Source organism: Protopterus annectens, chromosome 6.part0 (assembly GCF_019279795.1).
Source record: "Protopterus annectens isolate FY-2018-M chromosome 6.part0, PAN1.0, whole genome shotgun sequence".
Taxonomy (NCBI): domain Eukaryota; kingdom Metazoa; phylum Chordata; order Ceratodontiformes; family Protopteridae; genus Protopterus; species Protopterus annectens.
This window is the reverse complement of record NC_056737.1, coordinates 1,063,253,044-1,063,276,412: the sequence shown is the minus strand read 5'-3', so window position 1 is coordinate 1,063,276,412 and position 23,369 is coordinate 1,063,253,044. Positions and strand designations below refer to the sequence as shown.

General features: G+C 47.8%; 1 protein-coding gene across 2 annotated transcripts in view; it reads left to right on the top strand.

Annotated features, from left to right (window-relative positions):
* AHSA1 (activator of HSP90 ATPase activity 1) overlaps positions 1-23,369 on the top strand; it is a 926,619-nt gene that overhangs the window by 349,135 nt on the left and 554,115 nt on the right. Inside the window, exon 6 of one of the 2 annotated variants that reach the window (XM_044074684.1) lies at positions 4,732-4,860. The exons of the other annotated variant lie outside the window; for it this stretch is intronic. Coding sequence (XP_043930619.1) covers positions 4,732-4,860 — 129 coding nt within the window. The remainder of the gene's footprint in view (positions 1-4,731; positions 4,861-23,369) is intronic. 2 annotated transcript variants of the gene reach the window in all.

The window sequence follows — 23,369 nt, the reverse complement described above, 5'->3', positions numbered from 1 at the left end:
GCCTGTTTTGTACAACAGTGATTCCTGTATGCTTTAGCTAGCAAACAAGATCTGAGGTAATGGGGATTGGTGATTTCTGGGTAAGGGAGAACCTCGAGAGTTCTAAGTTGCCATGAGCTTTTGCAGTGGCCGAGTGGGATCCAAACCAATTAGCTGAAGAATAAAAATAGACATCACAGATGGAACGGAATGGTGAGTGTCTATCTTTTTTACCATAGAGTTTTTTTATGCCTGAGCATATCTGCTAGTTTCTTGGTTTCTTCTGTACTGTTACTAGGAGAGTTGGAAATCAGCCATGTATTCTGGGGATAGCTTTTTTTTTTCTTTTTTTTTTTATTTTTTCCCCTCGTCTTGTGGTATGGGCAAACTATTTCAGATGACTTGCTGGTCACAGGGTGTTGTGGGTAAGGGGAGGAGTCTTAAGTACCAGATCCAAAGCTTGAGAGTGGTTGAGGTCAGATTAGACTCTAATTCAAAGACCCATCCATTGCAGAAGGACAGAAGCAGACGACACAGATCTGTAGTTATGGTAGGTTCGTAACTTTTGTTCTTCTGAGATTCTGTCACTTTGAGATTGCTGTTAGAAAGTGATTATACAACATACCCCATTCTTTTACTTGCACGGCCACTCTGAAGGGGTAGGATGGAGATCTTCACTGATTGTGTATGTATACCAGACGACTATATTGTCCATTTGAATGTCAAGAGCAAGTAAGCTATCATTTCCATTGCACTTGTGTGCGGTTTGTACTGCTGTTTTGACTATACTATTTAGACCATCCTACCCTGACAATTCCCTCAACTCTGAGCCGAGAGATCTGTGGTAATAGTTAAAATAAGTCTGGGGCAGTGAAAGGGGTTGCCCAGAGTGAGTGGGTGTGTGCATCCATAAACAAACCTTTTACAGGATTTTGGAAATTCTGATCTGATACTGAGATTTGACATCACTGTGTGTGAAGGGTCATTTAGAGAGTTCCTTGCTCCAGGTTCCATATGGAGTTATGAAAATGGTGCCAACAGTCTTAATGCTATGAGGCATATATAGGTCTGCACTGAAGGCTTTTGCAGTTTAGTATTCACTGATATCAGTGATTTTTACCTGTCACAGTACTGACTTTTTGGGTGCTTGCCTACAGAAGTTCAGTGGCTGGTTTAAATATCAGAGCTTGACTTTCCATAAATGGGCACTGGCTGGTACCGTTTTCAGATGTTTCCTGTACAGTTAGATGATTTTACTGTACAGTTAATCACACTAGGGAAAACTGAAATGTTTTGCTCTAAAAGCAGGCAAAAAGGGTAAGTTATGGAATTCCTTGTGTAATATTTTACTGCACCTTTAACAATGTGTAATGGTATAACCAAACACAAAGATGAGAATTCCTAGAAGGGGTACTTATTTGAAAAGTGTGGGTTTAGGCAGACCCATTGGGGTCTTAACTGCTTTTCCAGTTGTGGAGTACTTGCTGCAAAAATTTGATTCAGGCCTTTGGTTCAGTAGTCCATAACTTTATTATATCCTGTTTCTGTTAAGGATTCTAAAACTATTCAGTGGCTTTAACATGTAGAGCTTGTCTTAGAGACACTTTAGGCTTTCATTATAGAGTCCACTGCCTCCATGAAGCTTTTTGCTGCAGAAAATTACCCCTTTGAGCCAGCTTGGTCAAATTAAAGGATTTATACTTGGAAGTCCACCTTTCTGGTGGGAGATCTTCAGCTAGATATCTGCTGTTATGGCTTTATGCATTGATTATCCTTACCCAACCTTTCTATAAAAAGGTGAATACCGCTTCCATTGTTTAAACATCCAATCAGCTTTCTGGCTGCATAGATCCATTACATTCAGAACTATATAACTGCTCCTTACTTCATTTACACAAAGTAAACTGGTACAGAACACCTCTAAACTGACCGATTTGACTACATTAAATTTTATGAAACCTTGCAAACGCCCTCCTCTACCTCCCAATCTACTTCCCACTACAGCTACTGCTAATGCTTTCATTGCATACTTTTACCAAAACATAACTTAATGTGGTGGCCAATGAATTGTCTTTCATGCTCACCAGTTGGAGCATGAGTTGCTAAAGCATAGGTTCATAGGTAGGTACTAGGCTATCGGCCCAAGGGACTATGTAAGCCTAGCCAGCAAGGTTCCATAGCTTACGCCACCCAAGAAAGTTATTTTCCTGTGCTACTGCCCAGCGGGGAGACAGAAGTGATGCCCGGGGTGTATTTCCTATTTCCCATCCACTCATCAAGATTTTTCTTGAAGAGTGCTAATGAAGAACTTTGCTTGACATAGATGGGTAGCTTGTTCCAGAGTATAGGAAGTCTCTGGGACAGGAATCTATCCTTCCAGCATGTCCTGTTTATTGTGGTGACAAGGTTTAGGTCCCTAGAAGTGTGTAGCTCGGAGGGATTGGGATTTCTAACCTAATTTACTATGATATGAATAACCTTATGGCTTGATTCCCAGCAGTTCAGATTTATTAATACTAGATCCCATGTAACTAATATGGTCAAACTCTTTATGGACAGTGGACATGTTATACACAGAGGATGCCTTGAACTGGCTATGGCTTTTGACACCATATCTCGTTAACATAAGAAATTATCTGAATGAGTTTAGAATTAACCCCTATAAAGTTAGGTGCATAGCAGAGGGGGTTCAGGAATAGAACCAAGCAGAACTGTGGCAAGTACATCCTCCGTAAATATGAAGGTGACCACTGGTGTTCCTCAGGGCACTGTGCTAAGACCCCCTACTATTCGGTATCTACTTCAGATATTCAAATTACAGATGGGTATCTCTGGCCAACCATGTCTGTGTATGAATGCTAACTTGGTGCCCTCCTCAAGTCACTGTCGGATATGTAGAAGCTCCAAATGGAGCTCACTCATATCAACAACAGCTGCTCAAAAATGAGTTAAAACTTAAAAATGAAAACTTCAATATTATTGGATTTGGTAAACGATCCCTTCATCTGTTGTATAGTATAGAAAACACTCCGCTTCAAAATGAGTGTGGCATGAGATAAGGAAACATGAGTAGATAATTCCTTTGCCTTTGGCCATAATGTTGCAACATCTTTTGGTTATAGTGTAGTGTAATACATCCCAAGATGATTATTAGCAAAGCCAGCCCACAGTCTAAAAACCTCATATAAAGTCCAATGCAGCATCCACAATGGCAACCCACTGCCAGTCATACATATGACCTTAAAAGTATGCTATTTTGGATGCAAACTAATTAAAAATATACACTTAATAGTTTGCCTTAGAATCATTGTTGAGCTCTCCATTCAGCATATTACACAACACTATGTTTTACTTTAAATTGTGCTCTTATAAGCTTGTAAAGTGTATAGAATAAGTTTTGCATTATCATGCATTTTTTAAAGGATATGAAGCTGGAAACTCAAATGTCTACCATTACATAATGAGTTCACTTCCCAAATCTGGCTATTATCATGTAATTCCCAGCCCTCTGAATGTAGGAACTTGGGCTGTTTTCCCATCCTTACCCAGCATGCATAAAGTAATCCCTGTAATCCTTCCTATTTCTTGCTTTCTTCTTAACGTGGGTACATTTCCAAGTGCGTATCATTCTCTTGAGTCTGATCCAAGGAAGATTTGCAGCCCCAAAGTATGCCATTGGGCAAAGAAAAATAGTGTAGAACGTGTTTTGTTGTATTATGGTATGGGTCTTTTATAGACAATAACTCTACTATAGTAACATAACAAACAATATTTAGTATTTTGTATGAAGTGCTAATTCAAAGGGGGTGAAGGTTTGCAGTGTTGTAGCTTGATTTTAATGACTCAAATGGGGTCAGAGGTCTCAGTGATGAGAAGAGGGTATCATTATTCCACGTGATGTATAAGGAAGAAGCTGAATGCCTGAAAGGAAATGCACTGATTTGTAGATGAGTGAGGTGGAAGAAATGTTTGGCCTTTCCAAGAATCTCTGCAGTGCCAAGAAGCAGTATAGGCATTTCTGAGTGTGACTCTCTTCTTGATGTTTTGAAGTTAACTGCTTACTGGCTATCAGTCTCTCTTTGCAAGCTTTTATCTGAAGTGCTGTTAACAGTCTTATGTCTGTAACTGCCCTCTGAAAAGCCAGATAGGTAGGCTGATCTCTTTATTGCAGCGTATTAAGCTTGTAAAGTTGTCTGTTAATAGGTAGGCTACAAGTTTAATACTCTGAGGAAGGGATTAAAGTTGTCCATAAGCATGGTGTCTGCCATATTCTGGGTCCTAAGCTGTGTGTGTGCACTGTGTTTAAAAAGACTGATATGGAGGGTGAATTATACCCTACCAAAGCTGATTTTAGTGACTACAATGACCCCATTCATGGATTTATACTATTAACAGACTTCGGTTCAGGCCCTCCTGCACTCCAGATATACTTTCATATCCTTTTTTGTAGCATTTGTGGGATGGAGTAAAATTAAGCAATTAAATCACTTTTCCACAGTTTGTGTGAACTTTGTGTTAGATGCTAAAATGTAAAAGTGGGGGGGGGGGGCTCACAACCATGTTATCAAAAGTGTGGGACAGTTTACTAAGTTCAATTTTTTACTGTGCTTTTACATTTCCAGATATTTTGGTAAATCTAGCTTAATAAGGAGTAATTGATTCTTTTGGGCTGAAAATAAATTCTGCATACCAGAAACATTGACGCTATTAAAGCAGTTGATACTCATAATGCTTTTTTTTTTTTTCCCAAAGATTGTTACAGGTGTCCCATTACCTAAAAAGGTTCCAGTAGGAGTAAAAATACCAACCTGTAACTTGAATTTAAGAGAGAGCTTCCTAACTTCTCCAGAAGAGTTGTACAGGATTTTTGTGACACAAGAGGTATATTGTCTTTGTTCTGACATATTCTGCTGCATGATATTAAAAACCTTTTGTATGCACATTGTTTATATGTTGTTTGTCTTTTGGCTTTTCCTGGTTAGGGGTCACTACAGCGGAACTCCGGTCCGCTAATGATTGGCAGTAAATTTTCACGAACGCCGAGGTGCCAGCTCGACACCCAACCTTCAACAAAGGCACACCCACTTACTCATGTCTTTCGAATGCCACCCAACCGCGGGGAGGACATGCGGACTCCACACAGAAGGCACTACCCGCACTCCAGCCAAGAATTGAACGGGAGAACCTTTTGCTGTGAGTAACAACGCTACTGATGCACCACCGTGGCTTCATGCACATTGTTTATATAATTGTGCTAAATCATGCAAGTAATGATGTTATGTAGTCCAATCTCACCTACATTCTTACCCTTTGGTTTGGAGCCGAACCTCTGCTCTGACTCGGCCATGCTGTAGCTCGTAGTCTTCAATTGGCTCATGGCTAAGCGTGGTGCAACAAGCCTATACCCAGATCTCGTTTGCCGCTCTTATAGCTCGGACTTGGTCTCGCTCTTGGCCGTGGCTAACTACAATTTTTAGATTTAGATTTCAATTTTGTAGCTCCAAAAGCTATTTTCATAGCTAGTGTGTGTGTTTTGCTTATGCTGGTTGTGTGACCGGTTCTATTGGCCCCTTTTTTGGTATCCCGTTTCCTTTATGGGCTAGGCCCGTTTCGGTTAGAGGACCTAGTCCTCCCCTGTGTTTTTTGTAGTATACCCGTTAGTGGTTTCCTGCTTATTCCCATAGCTAGGTCTGTTTAACTTAGAGGACCTAGTCCTCCCTGTGGTTACCCCGTGGTCTCTAGGCCATTTCAGTTAGAGGCTCTAGTTTCCTGCGCTCTACCTTTGGTTATTTTGGTGAAGGTGTCGCTACTTATCTGGAGTAGGGACTTCATTTGTCAGCAACCTGTGGGTCTTGGATCCGATATCTGATCCGAGCCGGCAACTTGTAGCATAGCTGTGGATCCAAGCTCCTAGCTCCTCCCCTCACCCATAATCCCCTGCCAACCTCCTATGACCTCAGATCTAGTTTGCCGCGCTTGAGTGTGTAGCTAGATTTTAGAGCTCCTAGCGTTTATCAACAGATAAGTGAATTTCTTCATCTTTTTTGTCAAACTTTGTATTTGTAATTTGTGTGAGTGGTTAGGTTCCTATTTAGTTTAATTTTTTTTTTGGTTTTCACCCACCCCTCGCTGGTCGTTAGTGTGTCTGTGTGTTTGTGTTTGGGGCCTGTGTGATTGTGTAGTGTACTTTAGTTTTGGGTATGGCAGAGGCCCCAAAACCTATTTTTTCTAAATGCACCGAGTGTGGCCATAAGCCATCTCTGGCTGATGGCCCCACTCTGTGTGTTCGGTGCCTTGGGGTTGAACACCTCTCTTCAGGATGTACAATTTGTGCAGCGTTCAACCCCAGGGCACTGAAAGAGCGGAGGTCGAACCTTGTCCTGGCGGGTCTTTTGCCTCCGGATTCGGCTTCGGCCTCTGCTCCTCCCTTGGCTCAGCCTGTGGTGGTAGCCACTCCTGCCCCCTTCCCCCGGCCGGGATTCAAACTCCCACTAAAACTCCAGAGGACAGGGAGGCCAGGAGGGAGAAACAGAGGGAGAAGCACCACAAACGGCGGGCCGAGGCTTCCGCTTCGGCCCCCCCGGCTAAGTGGGCTTCTCCCTCCACAGCTTCCAGGTCTCCTCCTCCTCTGCTCCGATCTCCTTGCTACTCCCCGGGACCCAAGGATGAGGAGACCCGATCTCCGTTGAGGTCATCGAGGCGGCACTCCAGGTCTGCCTCGGTGGCCTCTTCGAGATCTACATACAGCCTGTCAGATGCAGACTTGGACCGGATGATGCGAAGGTTCATCCAGGCCCAGCTGCAGATGGGAGTGCTTGCCCCCTTGGGAGCTCGACCCCTTTCTTTGCTCCGATTGCTCCTTCTCCGACCCGCTTTCTGGGTTCGGAGCCGGGCAGTGTCTGAGCCGGGGGTGGGTCAGCGCAGACAGTACTGAGTACTTCGGATCCGACCCTGCCCTCGAGTTTGTCGGTTACATCGTCGGATCAGACCTCTCGGAGCTGTGGGCTGAGCTTCGGATCCGAGGGTTTCAGTGTGCCTTTGGCTCCGTCCAGGTCTGAGCACACTGGTCCCTCAGATCTGATGGTCTCGGTGCCGGTTCCGATCCCTTCATCGGATCCGAATGGGAGTCTACTTTCGGAGCCCAGGGAGAGCGGCTCCCCCTCTGCCTTCGATGTAGTGGAGAGGGCTCTGTCGAGAGCATCCAGACCCCCGGCCCTTGCCTCTGCTCCACCCTGCACTCCCTTTCTGCTGGGTCAGGCTTCCATCACCCGGCCACAGGGGCAGCCTGCTTCGATGTCCCAGGTTGTTCCATTGGAACAAGACATTGCTGGTGAGATTTCCTCGGACAGCCCCCCCCCCCCCCCCCCGAGGAAGTGCCTTGCAAGCACTAGTGTAAGAGGAGGCACGTGGACTCCCCCGAGTCATTAACAGAGGACACAGACTTGGATGAAGGGGAAGGCTCCCCAAGGTCGCCCCCGGAGGATGTCTCCTTTGGAGATATCATGGAAATGCTTAGGATTAGAGGTGGGTGGTCTGCCCCCAAGGCTTCCTCTGACGAGTCAGTGTTCCTGGAGGCATTCGAAGCAGGCCCGTTTACCTCTTGGGTGTCCCCTCCGGCCGAACCCCCTGGTGGACCTTATTACCACCAGGGTGTGGAAGGAGCCGTGCACTGTGGAGCCAGTCCCTAAACGCCCGGACAGGATACTCAGCCCCTCCCCGCAGACCGGTCCCACTGGAGCAAGGGTCCCCCCATAGATGCCATGTTGACGCTAGCAGCCACGAAGAGGGAACTAGCTCAGGAGAGCCCTTCGTTCCATTCACCAAGCAAGGAGTCCCGCTCGATGGATCACCTTGTGAAGCGGGTTTTTAGTTCAGCGACCTTCTCGGTAAGGTCTCTGAACTATATGGCACATGTCATCAGGATGCAGCGGGATCTTATCAAAGAATACGCTGCTTCCCCCCCTAAGTCAATGTCAGCGGAGGACAAGCAGTTGTACTCCACTCGAATGGCCACTCTAAGGTCTATCTCCAATACCTCTATGCGGCTTTTGTCCCACGCTACTGAGGGAGCCGCTAGAGCTAGCAGAGCGGGCCTAGTCATGAGACGTCAGGCCTGGCTCTGGCATTGTGACTTTGCGGAACCCTTTAAGGCGTCCTTTGCGAATGCCCCTTTTGATGGATGTTCATTGTGCATATAGCTGCAGTCATAACAGATGGATGTTATGTGATCCTATCTCGCCTACATTCTGAATGATGGGTTCGGAGCCGATCCCTCGGCTCCGACTCGGCACGCTTATGCCAAAGAGCGAAGTCTCCTATTGGCTGAGCTTACTATATCCCAGGATGCACCACCATCAGTCCCCCAGATCTCGTTTGCCGCTTAACTGCAAGGACGTGGTCTCGAGCTGGCTGGGCTGAGTAGCTTTTATTAACTACTTTTTCTGTCAGTTTTTGTGCTTGTATTTCACAAAAGCCGTTTTAACGGCTATTGCTGCCTTTTGCTGCCTGTTGTGTACGATTGAGTAGTGGTATTTCTTGTGGGTGATTGAGTAGAGTTTGTTTCGCCCCCCTTTCAATCCAGGGCCTTTTCGGTCAAACTGTATAACTGAACTTTTAGTGTTTTAAAGTTCCGGTTATTACACCCAAGGTTGTGTTTTACACTGTTTCTGTAAGCCTTCGGTTTTTTGTTATAAGCGATTCTACAGTTGTTAAATTTCCTGTCAGAAATTGTTTAACATTATGTCTCAAGCCCCTAGGCCTTCGGGCTTTAAAAAATGTACTAAATGTGCTTTTAAGATGTCTGTTACTGATGACCATCTACTTTGTGTTTATTGTTTAGGGGCAAAGCACTTGCAGGAGTCATGCAGCGTATGTCACGCTTTTTCCTCTAGGGTCCTCCAGGAGAGGAAAAATAAATTAATTCTTAAAGGGTTGATTAAACCTTCTTTTGAAGAAGCCTTGTCTTCCGCTCCGACTCCTGCCAAAAGAAAAGGGCTTGGCTCCGACCAGTCCGTCGGATCCGACTGCCAAGAGACCTAGGCAGGCCTCTCCTTCGGCTCCAAAGACTTGGAGCCGAGGTCGAACGGTCTGCCTCGATGCCTCCAGTATCGACTCCTGGCTTCGGAGCCGATGGCTGGGGCATCGAGAGGCGGGTCACCTTCGCCGGCTCCACTGCTCTCGGAGCCGACAAGGGTCGCTCAGACACTTCCTCCTCGGCCGAAGTCTACCTCGGCACCGATGGAATCTGGTGTGTTCCTCGGCGCCGATTCTCATCGAGTCGCCGAGCCGGTCCCCTAGTCCCTTGGGGCCGAGGGAGAGGTCTTCTCGAACCCGTTCTGTTTCCTCTCGGTCTTGAGAATGTCGGATTCTGATATAGACAGGGTGCTCCAAAGACTTTTCCAGTCCCCAGTCTTCCAAAATTTGTTTCGCTCCGACCCAGTTGGCTTCGGAGCCGATGGCCATGACCCACCCCATTGCTATTCCTCCTCCGACTGCTTGGCTCCGCCGGAGCAGGTGCTTTGGAGCCGGTGGAGATCTCAGGGTCGGCTCCGACCCTTACTCCAACCCGGCCCTCGGGTCCGAGTTTGGTACGCGGACTTCTTCGGGAGGACCCGAGGGTGATGTTTCGGGACCGATGCTTTCGGTTCCGAGCCTCCCTCGGTGCTTCGCTGCGGACTTCCGTCTACTATCATGGCCCGGAGACTGGACGCTCCCAGGATTCTGGAGGTCCGGCTTTCAGAGCCATGAGGAGTGCCTTGGCCAAATCCTCTTGCCATCTCTCCGGTTTTACCAGCACCTTCCTGGGCGTGGAGACTGGGTCTTTGGCAGTTCCCCTGTCCGTAGCCAGCGGAGCCCGAGGCCTGAGGTTACCCCAGTGGGGTTCCCTCTTCCTGAGGGTTCTTCGGCGTCATCTCCAGCGGACCCCCCCAGGAAGAGATCGTGCAAGAGGAAGCACGTGGACTCCCCCCAGTCTATCACATCGGCCACGGATATGGATGATGCAGAGGGCTCCCCTAAGTCGTCCTCGGATGATGTCTCCTTTGCAGACATCTTAGACATCCTCAAACAACGAGGCGGCTGGATGTCCAAACCCCTCTGCGGACGAATCAGTGCTCCGCAAGGCCTTTGGGGCTCAGCCCTGGGCGTCCTGGGTATGTCCGCCCTTCGACGAGCTTCTGGATTTAGTTTGGCGAAGGCGTGGGAACACCGGATACTGTGGAACCAGTCCCTTCTCGTCCAAATAAATTCTTATCTGCTCCCCGAAGGAGTTCCTTACTAAAGGCGTGGCTGTAGATGCCATGGTGGTGGCATCTGCTACACAGCAGGACGTGGCAGAGGCTTCAACGTCCATCCATCCTCCTAATAAGGAGTCTAGGAGTATGGATAGGTAATGGAAGCGCACCCTGACTTCAGCGGCCTTTACCTTAAGGTCTCTGAATTATTTGGCACATTTTACCAGGCTTCAGAGGGATCTGGTCAAGGAGTTGTCAGACTCCTCTCGGGTAACCTACCTGAGCAGCTAGCCCAGTCCGTTAGCTCTCAGTTGGCTATCCCACGTCAATTGCTAACTCGTCCATGAGGCTCATATCCTATGCGGCCGGGGCGGTAGAGCGGCAGGCACAGGCGTGGCTCACGAGACAGGCCTGGCTCCGCTTGTGTCAGTTTATGGAGGCCTTCAAGCCTTCCTTCGCCGACGCTCCCTTTGCTGGGTCCTCATTGTTTCGACCCAAGGTGAAAGACACCCTTACCCGCTGTGAGCAAGAGGGAAAACGTTATCTGCCGTAGGGGCCGTTATTCCACCCCTTCGGCCTTACCCCAAGGCCAAAGGAGGGGAAAATGTGGTTCGAAAATCTCGCAAGTTTTTCTCCCAACAGCAGGAAGATTCCCGTCCAGAGGCAGAGGGCGGGAAATTTTTCAGGGAGACGCCGTCCCAGAGGCGGCAGAGGGGCTCGCAATTCTGGAGACCGCGAGTCCTTTCGTGGCTCTCCAGCCTCCCACACGACATGAGGGATTGCCCGGCTGTGCTGCTCTGGAGCCAGTCGGGTGTCGTTCGCCAAGCACCTAAAAGCCTGGGAGTCAATCACTCAGGACAGATGGGTGCTTCGGATAATGCCGGAGGTTACATCATCCCATTCAATTGCTCACCCTCCGTCCAAGAGAATCCCGGACCCACCACCCAGTCAAAGGGAAATTGCAGCCGCAGAAGCTTCAAAGCTGCTACAAAAGGAGTCATCCAACTGGTCCCCACAGACCAAATCGGATCAGGAATTTACTCAAGGTTCTTTTAGTGCCAAAAGACAGGGGACCTGAGACCAATATTGGATCTCAGCAGACTGAACCTATCCGACGAAATCCAAATTCGAATGGTCACGTTGCAATCCATTCTCCCGTTGTTGGAGAAGGATGTTTGGATGTGCTCCATAGACCTCAAGGACGCCTATTATCACATACCGATACATCAGGCGTCCAGAAGGTATCTGCGCTTCAGCCTGGGAGCCAGTCATTACCAATTTTGTGCTCTGCCCTTTGGTCTCACCACAGCCCCAGGGTGTTCACCAAGTGTTTGGCAGTAGTGACGGCTCACCTGAGGAGCCTTGGATTCCAAGTGTTTCCCTATCTCGACGACTGGCTCCTGACTGCCACCACCAGGCATCTACTTATGGACAACCTCAAAGCCACCATCTCCTGGGTGTTTCCCTGGGGATTACATTCAATTGGTCAAAGTCTGTCTTGCTGCCCTCTCAGCATAAAGTTTATAGGAGCAGAGATAGACTCAAGATTGATGCGTGTCTTTCTTCCTGCCGAAAGGATCCGAACCTTACAGGGCCAAGTTCAAGCTCTGATCTCGAGATCCAAAGCCCCAGCCAGGATGGTCCTACAGGTTCTAGGCTCAATGTCTGCCACGGTACTTTTAGTTCCTCTAGCAAGGTTACACATGAGGATTCTCCAGTGGCTCTTATCAACTCAATGGTCCTTTCAAGATCTTTCCCTCAATCATCACATCATGATTACGGAAACATGCAAAAGGGACCTGCGCTGGTGGCTTCAGACATCCAACTTGGATCAGGGAAAACCCTTTGTTCTCCCCCCTCCAGTGGTTACCCTGACGACAGATGCCTCCCAGATAGGGTGGGGGGGGCATTGTCTGGGCAGGCTAGTTCAGGGCTCCTGGCTTCCGGACGAAGCTCTTCTCCACATCAACGTGTTGGAGATGAGGGCTGTACTTCTATCCCTACAGGCCTTACACAAGTTCCTTCCTCAGGGCATCATCGCCATCCACACAGACAACATGTCGGTGGTTTGGTATCTGAACAAACAAGGAGGGACCAGATCGTATCCCCTTTGCAGAGAGGCCATGAGAGTGTGGGAATGGGCTGTAGCTACCAACCGCTTCTTGGTAGCTACCCACATCCCGGGAAAGTCAAATGTATTGGCGGGCAAATTAAGCAGGACAATTCTCTCTCCTCACGAATGGTCTCTAAACCGCACAGTAGCAGCCCAGGTTTTCAAGAGATGGGGACGCCGTGCTGCGACCTATTTGACTCCACAAAACACCAAGTGCCAAAGGTTCTTCTCCTTGATTCCACATCAGGAAGTACCGCCATGGATGCTCTAGCACAACCCTGGCCAACAGGGTTGCTTTATGCTTTTCCTCCAATTCCACTCCTTCCCAAAGTCATTCAAAAGCTTCTCAGCTAAGGTCTTCAATGATTCTGATTGCCCCATACTGGCCTCGTCAGATATGGTTTCCTTACCTGAAAAGCATGCAGTGGACGATCCGTGGACATTAGACCTGATCCCGGATTTGCTAATCCATCAGTCGGGACATTGGCATCAGTCCCTTCAATCTCTGAAATTGACAGCTTGGCTCCTCCACTTCCGACCTTAGTTAGAAGACACACACTAGACCCGAAGTTGTTCACATTTTGTCTTCGCCCACAAACCCACCACTAACAAATTGTACCTCAGTAAGTAGAAGAGGTTTGCTATCTGGGCTCAACTCAAGGGCTTAGACCCTATCACTGCTCCGGTCCCAGAGGTTTTGAAATTCTTAACATCCCTATTTAATCAGGGATCTTCTGTCTCAACTATTAAAGTTCAACTAGCTGCTATCTCTAAATTCCATGAATCCACGGATCCTCCTTTGATGAGCAGCAGGCTATGCAAAACATTCATTAAAGGTGCGAGTCTGTTAAGGCCACCAGTTTTTCATCCTGCACCTCCGTGGGATCTTGATTTAGTGCTTCGCGCATTAACATCCCCCCCTTTTTGAACCGGCTGCTACATGCGAATTAAAATATCTGTCATGGAAAACGGCATTCTTAGTGGCTATTACTTCGGCAAGAAGAGTCTCAGAGCTTCAAGCCCTGTCTATTAAACCACCATATCTGATTTTCCACAAAGATAGAGTATCTCTTAGGCCTAATCCATCCTTTGTCCCGAAGGTCTGCTCTAGTTTCTGTCTTCAACAATCTCTAGAACTACCAGTTTTCTTTCCAAAATTCTCTAATGAAGCAGAATACACTCTCCATAAATTGGATGTTCACAGGCAATTATGCTTCTATTTAGACAGGACTCAGCAACTTCGTAAGTCAGACCAGTTGTTTGTGTCCTTCTCAGATAATAAATTGGGCCAAACCATCACGAAAGCTACAATCTCAAAATGGATCAGAGATTGCATAACTCAGGCCTATTCTTCTTCAAATAAGCAACTTGCATCATCTATCAAAGCTCATTCTACCAGAGCTATGGCTACTTCTATAGCTTTTCATTCCAAGCTCGCTATTTCGGAAATTTGTGCTGCGGCTACTTGGTCCAACCCGCCCACTTTCATTTCCCACTACAAATTGGATGTGGCATCTAAAGGACGAGCTTCATTTGGTTCCACGGTACTCAGGAGTGTTTTCCAGTGAGCCACCCAGGATTCAGGTGCTAGGGACGCTGTCCCATCATTCAGAATGTAGGCGAGATAGGATCACATAACATCTTTTAGTTATGTACTCACCATAACTTCAGATGTTTGGGATCCATCTCGCCACATTCCTGATACCCACCCTCCTTCCCCCTGCCTTGCAGATCAGAAGAGATAGAACGGTTTGAGTTCCACTGTTTTTATCTTGTTTCATCTGACGATGTTATATAAGCAGGGTATGCATGTGTGCATGTATGCGGACAAACTAGATCTGGGGGACTGATGGTGGTGCATCCTGGGATATAGTAAGCTCAGCCAATAGGAGACTTCGCTCTTTGGCATAAGCGTGCCGAGTCGGAGCCGAGGGATCGGCTCCGAACCCATCATTCAGAATGTAGGCGAGATGGATCCCAAACATCTGAAGTTATGGTGAGTACATAACTAAAAGGTTTTCCTGCCGTCAGATGGGTCCTCGGTCGGCCGAATTCCAAAGGCTAGGTACGGTGTCTGATGTTGTCGCTTCTTCCCTGATGTCAGTGCGACAGGGGTATAAAGGAACCAGCCGGTGTCGGATGTTGTCGCTTCTTCCCTGATGTCAGTGCGACAGGGGTATAAAGGAACCAGCCGACGCCAGTTTCTTCAGTCTTTCTTGCCGCGCGGTGCCCGAAGCAGAAGCATTTCACAAGTGCCGGTCGGCCAGTTCCTGAGATTAGGAATATTTTTCAACTGAAGTCTTCTTGAAAGCTAAGTACCCCGTTGGGGAATCTTTTCTTGCCTCAGACCGATGTCAGACAAAGTTAATTGCATTTCATGTGGGAAGCAAATACCGCATAAGGATTTTCATTCCCTCTGCATTCCTTGCTTAGGCCCAGACCACGACGTCTCGGCCTGTCATTTTTGTGCTACATTCAACAGACGCACTATTAAGCGTCGGGCGGAGTTCGCCCAACACTATTTTGGCAAAAAGTTTAATTACATTATGTCGTCTGATACTCCGACTACAGTTTTAAGTAAAAGACGCAAAGATAAGGACCGACATACGAGGTCCGCGACTTCTACCGACACCACGCCAAAGCAGACTACAGGTGGTCCGGTTCTCGGTGAGGCGCCTACGCAGCCCCTGACTACCGATGACACTTCTTTGGCGGTGTCTTCAGTGCCAGAGGTCGCAGGCTCTTCGGCCCACACCCAGACTACCGATACCGAAGCCACTCTTGGCAGTGAAACTCAGAGTTTAGACAGGCCTGCCACCTCTCAAGGTGTCTTCAGGCCATCCTCTTCTATTTCCATCAAGGCTTTCACCAAGTCTAAAGCAGCCATGCATACTAAAAGACAAGCCCCACAGGGCCCCTCTCAATTCCCCATGCCTAAAAAGCAGATGCTCAAATTGGCTGAGGATTTGATTACTCTTATCAGGGGTCTCAACCCCCTTCGGACAAAAGGCCCAGAGTGGAGGAAGAATCCCCTTCCTCAGACCAGGCCTCCATTATTTCAGAACATTCTCAAGACCAGGAACATTCTTACTCCCCTTTTGAAGATTCTGATGCAGAGAGAGTCCATCCCCTCTGTCTCCCCTCCTGAGGATTACTCTTTTGGGGAAACCTTACATACCTTGAGGGAACACTTCCACTGGGAAGGCCAACAGTACTCAGACTCCAAGAAAAGGCTTGGGGATTTCCTCTTGCTCCCTCAGCACAGTCCTCTGGCTATACCTCCCGTCTTAGCCATACTAGATGATGTGTATTCGGAGGCCTGCCTTAACCCAGATTCTTTACCTCCAGCTCCAGTCAAGCCTGACCGGTATTACCGGGTCCCTAATTCACACCAATTTCTATACAAAAGCCATGCGGCTGACCCAGAAACTATTTCACAGGGTCCCAAGGGAATTAAGGCCTCCACTGCTAAAAATCCATTGCCTTCAGAGAGAGATTTCAGAGCTTTAGAAAGGTGGGGGAAGAAGGTATACACCTCGGCCACCTTAACCATGAGGGCATTAAACTGTCAGTTCCATATGTTAAAGTACCAACAGTTTCTGTTATCACAGTTGAAAAGCAAAATGTCACAACCTGAACAACCAGACTTGAAGGAGTTGCAGGATTTGTTACATAGTGCAGAACAAGTGGGTAAACATACCTTACAATGTGATTTTGATGCTTTAGAGGCCTCATGTAGAGCTGCTGTTACAGGATCAGTCATACGTAGACATGCTTGGCTCAAAGAGCAAACTTTACCAGATCATGTTAAAGCTAAATTACTGGATGCACCTCTGCAAAAAGATGTATTGTTTGGTGTTAAAGCTGAGGAGGTATTAAAGAAAATGGAGGAAAAGGCAAAATCAATGCAAACAGTGAAAGATTTCCTACAGGTACAACCTCCACGTTTCAGTAGAAATTGGCCTTCCAAAAATTGGTCCTTTCCAGCCACGGACAGACCCCAAAGAGGTAGATACAATGCCCGAGGGGTAGAGGGCAATCTCAAGGATCGTTTAGAGGCAGACAATGGCAAGCAACTACACAAAGAAGTGGTGAGGATAGTTCACAGCCATTCAGAAAGCAGAACCAATGACTTTCCCCTTTGCATGTCAAGCAAGGCTCAAATGGCAGCACCTTTAGGCAGAAAACTGGCATTATTTTCAAAAAATTGGCATATTGTCACGAAAGACAAATGGATCCTGGACATTATAGACAGAGGCTACAGATTCCACTTTCACACCCTTCCAAAAATGAGAGGCATGCCAAACCTCTGCCACACAATCAAGGGGCAGAGGCACAAAAACAAATTTCAGATCTCGTGGACATGAAAGCTATTCAAGAGGTACCTGCACAAGAACACGGTCAAGGTTTTTATTCCAGACTATTCCTGGTACCAAGAAAGGGAAAAGATTGGAGACCTATTTTGGACCTATCCATCCTAAACACATTTTTACTCGTGCTAAATTTCAAGATGCTCACATTACAGCAGCTTCTTCCCATGCTGGGCAAGGAGTCTTGGCTGGTAACATTGGACCTCAAGGAGGCATACCTGCATGTCCCAGTCAGACAAGATTGCAGAAGATACCTCAGATTTCTTGCAGGTTCAACCCATTATCAATTCTCTGCATTGCCCTTTGGCTTATCTACTGCGCCCAGAGTAATCACGAAATGCCTGGCATCAGTAATTGCTTTTGCAGACTTCAAGGGATGCAAATATACCCATACCTGGATGACTGCCTGATCCAAGCGGACAGCAAGCACATACTTCTGAAACACCTGGCGTATGTAATAATGTTGTTGAAATCTCTCAGATACACAGTCAACAAAAAGAAGTCAAGACTAATTCCCTCTCAAACAATAATTTTCCTGGGTGCCAGCTTGGATACAAACACCCAGATGGCCTACCTCACTCCAGAGAAACAAGGGCAACTAACTCAATACTTAAGAAAACTGGCAACTTTCACCAGGCTGACTGCAAGGAAAATCCTGCAGGCTCTGGGATTCATGGCATCTTGCATCCTACTAATCCCATGTGCAAAGCTGCATATGAGGAAACTTCAGTGGTACCTAAAAAACCTATGGTCTCAACACAGCCACAGTTTGGAAACAATAATACCACTGATTCCATGTCTTCAAAAGGAATTTCTGTGGTGGGCTCAAGCATGCCAAAGAAACACAGGTCTCCCATTCTGCCAGCCTCAAGCAAATCAAGTCATCACGACAGATGCTTCTGATTACACCTGGGGGGCTCACATGACAGATCGGTGCATTCAGGGCAAATGGTCCCAAAAAGAAAAGCACCTACACATCAATCAAAAGGAAATGCTAGCAGTAATAAATGCTATTACAGCTTTCAAAGACCTGCTGCATCCCAGGCCAGCTATTGATAAGGACAGACAACACCACAGTAATGTGGTACATAAACAGGGAGGAACCCATTCATACCCCCAATGCAGGCTAGCCATGCCTCTTTGGAACATGGCTCTGGAATTACAAATCGAGCTTCAAGCACAGTTCCTGCCAGGCAAGGAAAACACGCTGGCAGACAAAATAAGCAGAAATATGACAGATCCACACGAATGGAAGTTGCATCCTCAAGTTTTTTCAAAGATAATTCAAGCATGGGGAAGGCCAGACATAGATCTCTTTGCCTCCCAAAGAAATCACCAATTGGCAAAATTCTGCTCAAGGACCTTTCATCCACAGGCCTGGAAAGTGGACGCACTCTCTTTCAGTTGGACAACAATGACAGTTTATGCCTTTCCACCTCTTCTTCTGCTGCCCAAAGTTCTATTAAAAACCAGAGAAGACAGACCAAAGATGATTCTCATTGCTCCAGACTGGCCAAGACAACACTGGTACCCACTCCTGAGGAGCTTGACGCATTCCCCACATGGATCCTGCCTCTAATGCCTCTTCTACTGACTCAGCACAATTTCAAAACTCTTCACAGTCAGCTGAAAACACTCAATCTGGCCGCATGGAAGATTCCTTAAAATCACAACAGACCCTACTCTCCAAGGAGGTGCAGGATGTCATTTTGGAGGCCAGAAGACCTTCTACTAGAAAAGCCTACTCCGCAAATGGAAACTGTTTTGTGCTTGGAATGAGAAAAAGGGCCAGAACCCCATAATACTGAATTTACCTCAAATATTACAGTACCTAGCTGAGCTGCTAAGCAGAGGACTTTCATTCTCTTCCATCAAAATCCATGCCTCAGCCATTTCTGCAGAATACAACACTGATCCTCCTTTATTCTCTCACCCCCTCTTAAGACGGTTCCTCAGAGGGGCTAAGAATGTAAAACCCCCAAGGAAACAACCAGTACCTGCTTGGGACCTCAATTTCATTCTTGAAAAACTTACTTTGCCTCACTTTGAGCCAGCTGCCTCAACAGAACTGCAATATTTGTCCTGGAAAACAGCCTTCCTGCTGGCTATCACCTCAGCTCGCAGGGTTTCGGAACTACAAGCCCTCATGGCTGTGCAGCCTTGGATCATTTTCCATCCGGACAGAGTATCCTTGTGAACCAACCCTTCCTTCATGCCAAAGGTAGTATCCAGGGTAGCCTTGAATCAGGCTATCCACTTACCTACCTTTTACCCCAATCCTCAAAACAAAGGGGTGAGACTACTACATTCCTTGGACATTCACAGACAGCTACGTTATTATTTGGACAGAACAAAGGCTTTCGGAAAATCAGAGCAACTCTTTGTGTCCTATGCTACAGGAGATCAAGGGAAGCATATTTCCAAACAGACAATCTCAAAATGGATAGCCCACTGCATACGCTTTTGTTACTCTTTTCATGGTAAAACTGTACCTGCAGGCATCAGGTCTCACTCCACAAGGGCCACAGCCACCTCTGCAGCTTTCCTCAGGGGGGTTCCTACCAAAGATATTTTGGAAGCTGCCACTTGGAGTTCTGTACATACTTTCTCCAAGCACTATCACCTACCATTATACTCCAAATCTAGAGCAGGCTTTTCCATTGCAGTCTTGCAGAGCATCCTGGCTCCTCCTAGTTCCACCTAGTGCCTACCACCCCTTTTTTAGCTTTGGTATTCTACCCATCTGTTATGACTGCAGCTGTATGCACGATGAACGTAGTACAGTTTTGTACCTACCATAAATGTAGATGTTCGAGTGCTAATACAGCTGCAGTCCAGGTTTCCTTCCCTCCTTCCCCTCTGGGACAGGCCTAATGGCTAACTCTTCCTCATACAACCTGATTGGGGTATTCCTTTATGGTGTATTTGCTTGCAACTACTGTTTTTTGATTATACTGCATTGCATTATTACATAAATTTATGTATTGCCTTCCTTCTGGGGGCACCTGACATCTGGGGCAAGAAAAACTGAAGAAAATGGCGTCGGCTGGTTCCTTTATACCCCTGTCGCACTGACGTCAGGGAAGAAGCGACGACATCCGATGCCGGACCTAGACTTTGGAATTCGGCCGACCGAGGACCCGCCTGACGGCAGGAAAACCCATCTGTTATGACTGCAGGTGTATTTGCACTCAAACATCTACATTTATGGTAGGTACAAAACTGTACTATGTTAAGTTGTCAATCTCGCCTTCATTCTTGCTGGATGGGTTCCGAGCCGATCCTCGGCTCCGACTCTGCACTTGCTAAGCTCGAGAGTCACTTTTACCAGCTCGAGGCAGCCCCATATCCCATGATGCAAGGCGGTAATTGCCCAGATCTCGTTTGCCGCTTCCCTAATGAGGTCATCCTTTTTACCAGCTCCTAGTAAGTGATTTTTCATTGCTCTTTTTGAAAGATTTAGGTATCCCAATACCCTAAAATTTTATTATTTATAGTTTTTTTAGTGAACCTTATTCACTTAGCTCCATACCCATTTTCCTTTAGTTCCCTTATTCATAAGTTTGTGTTTTGGGCTTTAGGCCTTACCCTCCCTCACAGTTCCTGTCAGGATTTTACTTAGGTGTGTGGGTGTTGTGTCTCATTGTTCTAATTTTTAGTTATTAGTGTCTTTTTTGGTCTGATGTGTGTGTGTGTGTGTGTGTGTGTGTGTGTGTGTGTGTGTGTGTGTGTGTGTGTGTGTGTGTGTGTGTGTGTGTGTGTATTAGGACTCAGACATGTCCAAAGATACTAGGGTCTCAGGTTTCAAGAAGTGTGACTCGTGCTGTCAGAAGATGTCTCTGACATACGGTCACACTTTTGTATTTATTGCCTGGGACCCCTACACCTGCAGGACTCCTGTGCTATCTGTCATTCTTTCAGCCAGAGAGTCCTGCAGGAACGTAGAAATAAGTTGATCCTCAGGGGTCTTCTTAAGCCTGAGAGCTCCCCGGCTAAGGTCGGCTCCCGGAAGCCCTCTAAGCCTCCCAAGACCCAGACTTCAGTGTCCAAGTCTGTGGTCTTGGTTCCGACTCCGCCAGAGTCGACACTGGCTCCGTCCAGAGCCGATCCTTCCTTGTTGGAAGCTTCAGTACCGGCGCCGTTCAGTGCCGATACTCTGGCTTCGGCACCGGTGTCTGCTCCAGCTGGAGCAGACACCCTAGCGTTGATGCATGTCTCTGCTCCGGCTGGAGCTGAGATATCTTTGTCTCCGCTCGGAGCCAACAAGTTTTCGGCTCCGCCTGGAGCCAAACGTTCTTTGGCTCTGATGGCTCCGTCGAAAAAGAGGTCTAGATCTCCTTCATTGGAATCTATACACTCGGCTCCAGCCTCCCCCTTGCTTTCGGAGCGGAGCCATCGGAGCCGATCGAGGTCTTCCAGGCTCTCAGACCATGACTTAGAGAGAGTGGTGAGTAGGCTATTAAAATCACAGGCACTAGCCCAGATGCTCCATAGCCCGTCTCAACAGACGACCGCTATTCTACACCCTCCTGAAATTCCTCCTTCGACTCTCTTACAGAGTTCGGAGCCGGAGATTATTGGTACCGTGACTGTTGCTGCTTCGGAGCCGATACCACACCTTTCGGCTCCGTCGTCCTCGACTCCTATCTCCTCCTTGAGACCGTCCTTGGAGGGATCCGGGCGTCGGGCTTCCCTGGTCGGTTCCGAGGGGGCGAGTGGCATCGGACCCTTGTCCGACCCCGTTCTCCCTCTCGGAGCTTCGGCCTTGGTGAGCTCGACCCCGACATCTGCTTCGGAGCCTTCCCTTTCGGTGGGACCAGGGATCCCTGTTTCTTCGGAGCGGGATCTCTCAGCCCTCCCTGGGAGGGAGCCTCGAGGTGATGAGGAGTGTGCTAGCGCCGGAGCTTAGTCAGCAGTCGGTTCCTTTAGCTCCTCCCTCTATGGTGCCTGTAGATGCCTCTTCCCGCTCTCTTGCTCCCGGACCCAGAGATCCATCGCCCCAGGTCTCCCCATTGGGAAGAACTTCCTCTTCCGAGGTTTCTCCTGATCCTTCAGGTGAACCCCCGCATAAGAGGACCTGCAAGAGGAAGCACTTAGACTCCCCTGAGTCTACAACATCAGATACCGATTTAGATGAGTTGGAGGGGTCCCCAAGATCTCCCTCTGAGGATGTCTCCTTTTCAGACATCCTTGAACTCCTGAAACAGAGGGGGAACTGGCCCTCCATTAATCCCTCTGAGGATGAATCTGTATACCTGGAGGTTTTTGGATCTCGACCCTCCACCTCCTGCGTGTCTCCGCCTTTCGACCCCCTCATGGAAGTCATAGCTCGAAAGGCGTGGGCATCTCCTGATTCGGTGGAACCAGTCCCCAGGAGACCTTCAAAGTTTATCACGGCCCCCGCTGAATACTAAGGGTGTCCCAGTTGATGCCATGGTGGTGGTGGCCGCCACCAAAAAGGAACTTGCAGATCCTTCCGTGCCAGTCCATCCTCCTAACAAGGAGTCTAGGTCCATGGACAGGTATGGCAAGTGGATGTTTTCCTCAGCGACCTTTGCTATGTGTTTGCTGAATTATTTATGTCACTTCACCAGACTTCAAAGAGACATCCTCAAAGAATTGGGTGAAGTAGTACAGGATCCGTCAGTGGCAGGGGCTCAAGAAAAGATTGCCTCTCAGCTGGGAATCCTTAATTCCATAACCAACTCCTCTATGCGGCTCATTTCTTATGCAGTCGATGGGGCGAGTAGAGCTGCAGGCACAGGAGTGGCTCTCAGACGTCAGTCCTGGATGCGGCTCTGTAATTTTGCAGACCCCTTTAAGGCGTCCTTCACAAACTCTCCCTTTGATGGGACAACATTGTTTGGCCCTCAGGTGAAGGACACTTTGACCAGGTGCAAGCAAGATGGCAAGACTCTTTCTGCCGTAGGAGTCCATTTCTCCACCCCTTCTAGACCTTACCCCAAAGGTCAGAAGGGAGGGAAAATGTGGTTCCGAAAATCTCAGGGAGTCACGCCTGATGCACGTGGTCAATTTAGCCCCAGAGGCAGAGGGGGTAATAATAGATGCCGCCCTAGGGGCAGAGGAGGTCCACAAAACCAGGGCAGCAGAGAGCCTCTCTCTGACAAGCCCTTCCAGCATCCCTGAGGTGTTGCCCGACTGTCCACCCTTGGAGGCAGTCGGGGGGGGAGATTGTCGGTGTACCCAGAAGCCTGGTTTTCCCTCTCTCAAGACAAATGGGTACAGTCGATCATATCCGAGGGTTACAAGATTCCTTTCGAGGAAAGCCCCTTCCCTCAAAAAGGTTCCCTTCCAGACGTTCCACCCGGTCTAAGGGAAATTGCAAAACTAGAGGTTTCAAAGCTTCTAAAAAAAAAAAAAAGGGCCATCCAGCCAGTACCAACAGATCATTTAGAGTCCGGAATCTACTCAAGGTTCTTTTTGGTCCCCAAAAAGACGGGAAACTGGAGACCAATATTAGACCTCAGCAGGCTCAACAAGTCTGTCAAAAAGACAAGATTTTGGATGGTCACACTTCAATCGATTTTGCCTGTTCTGGGCAAAGACAACTGGATGTGCTCCATAGACCTTCAGGATGCAAGGTCTATCTCACAAAAATCCACAGACGCTCCAGAAGCTTTCTCCGCTTTCGGCTGGGGACCAGTCATTTTCAAT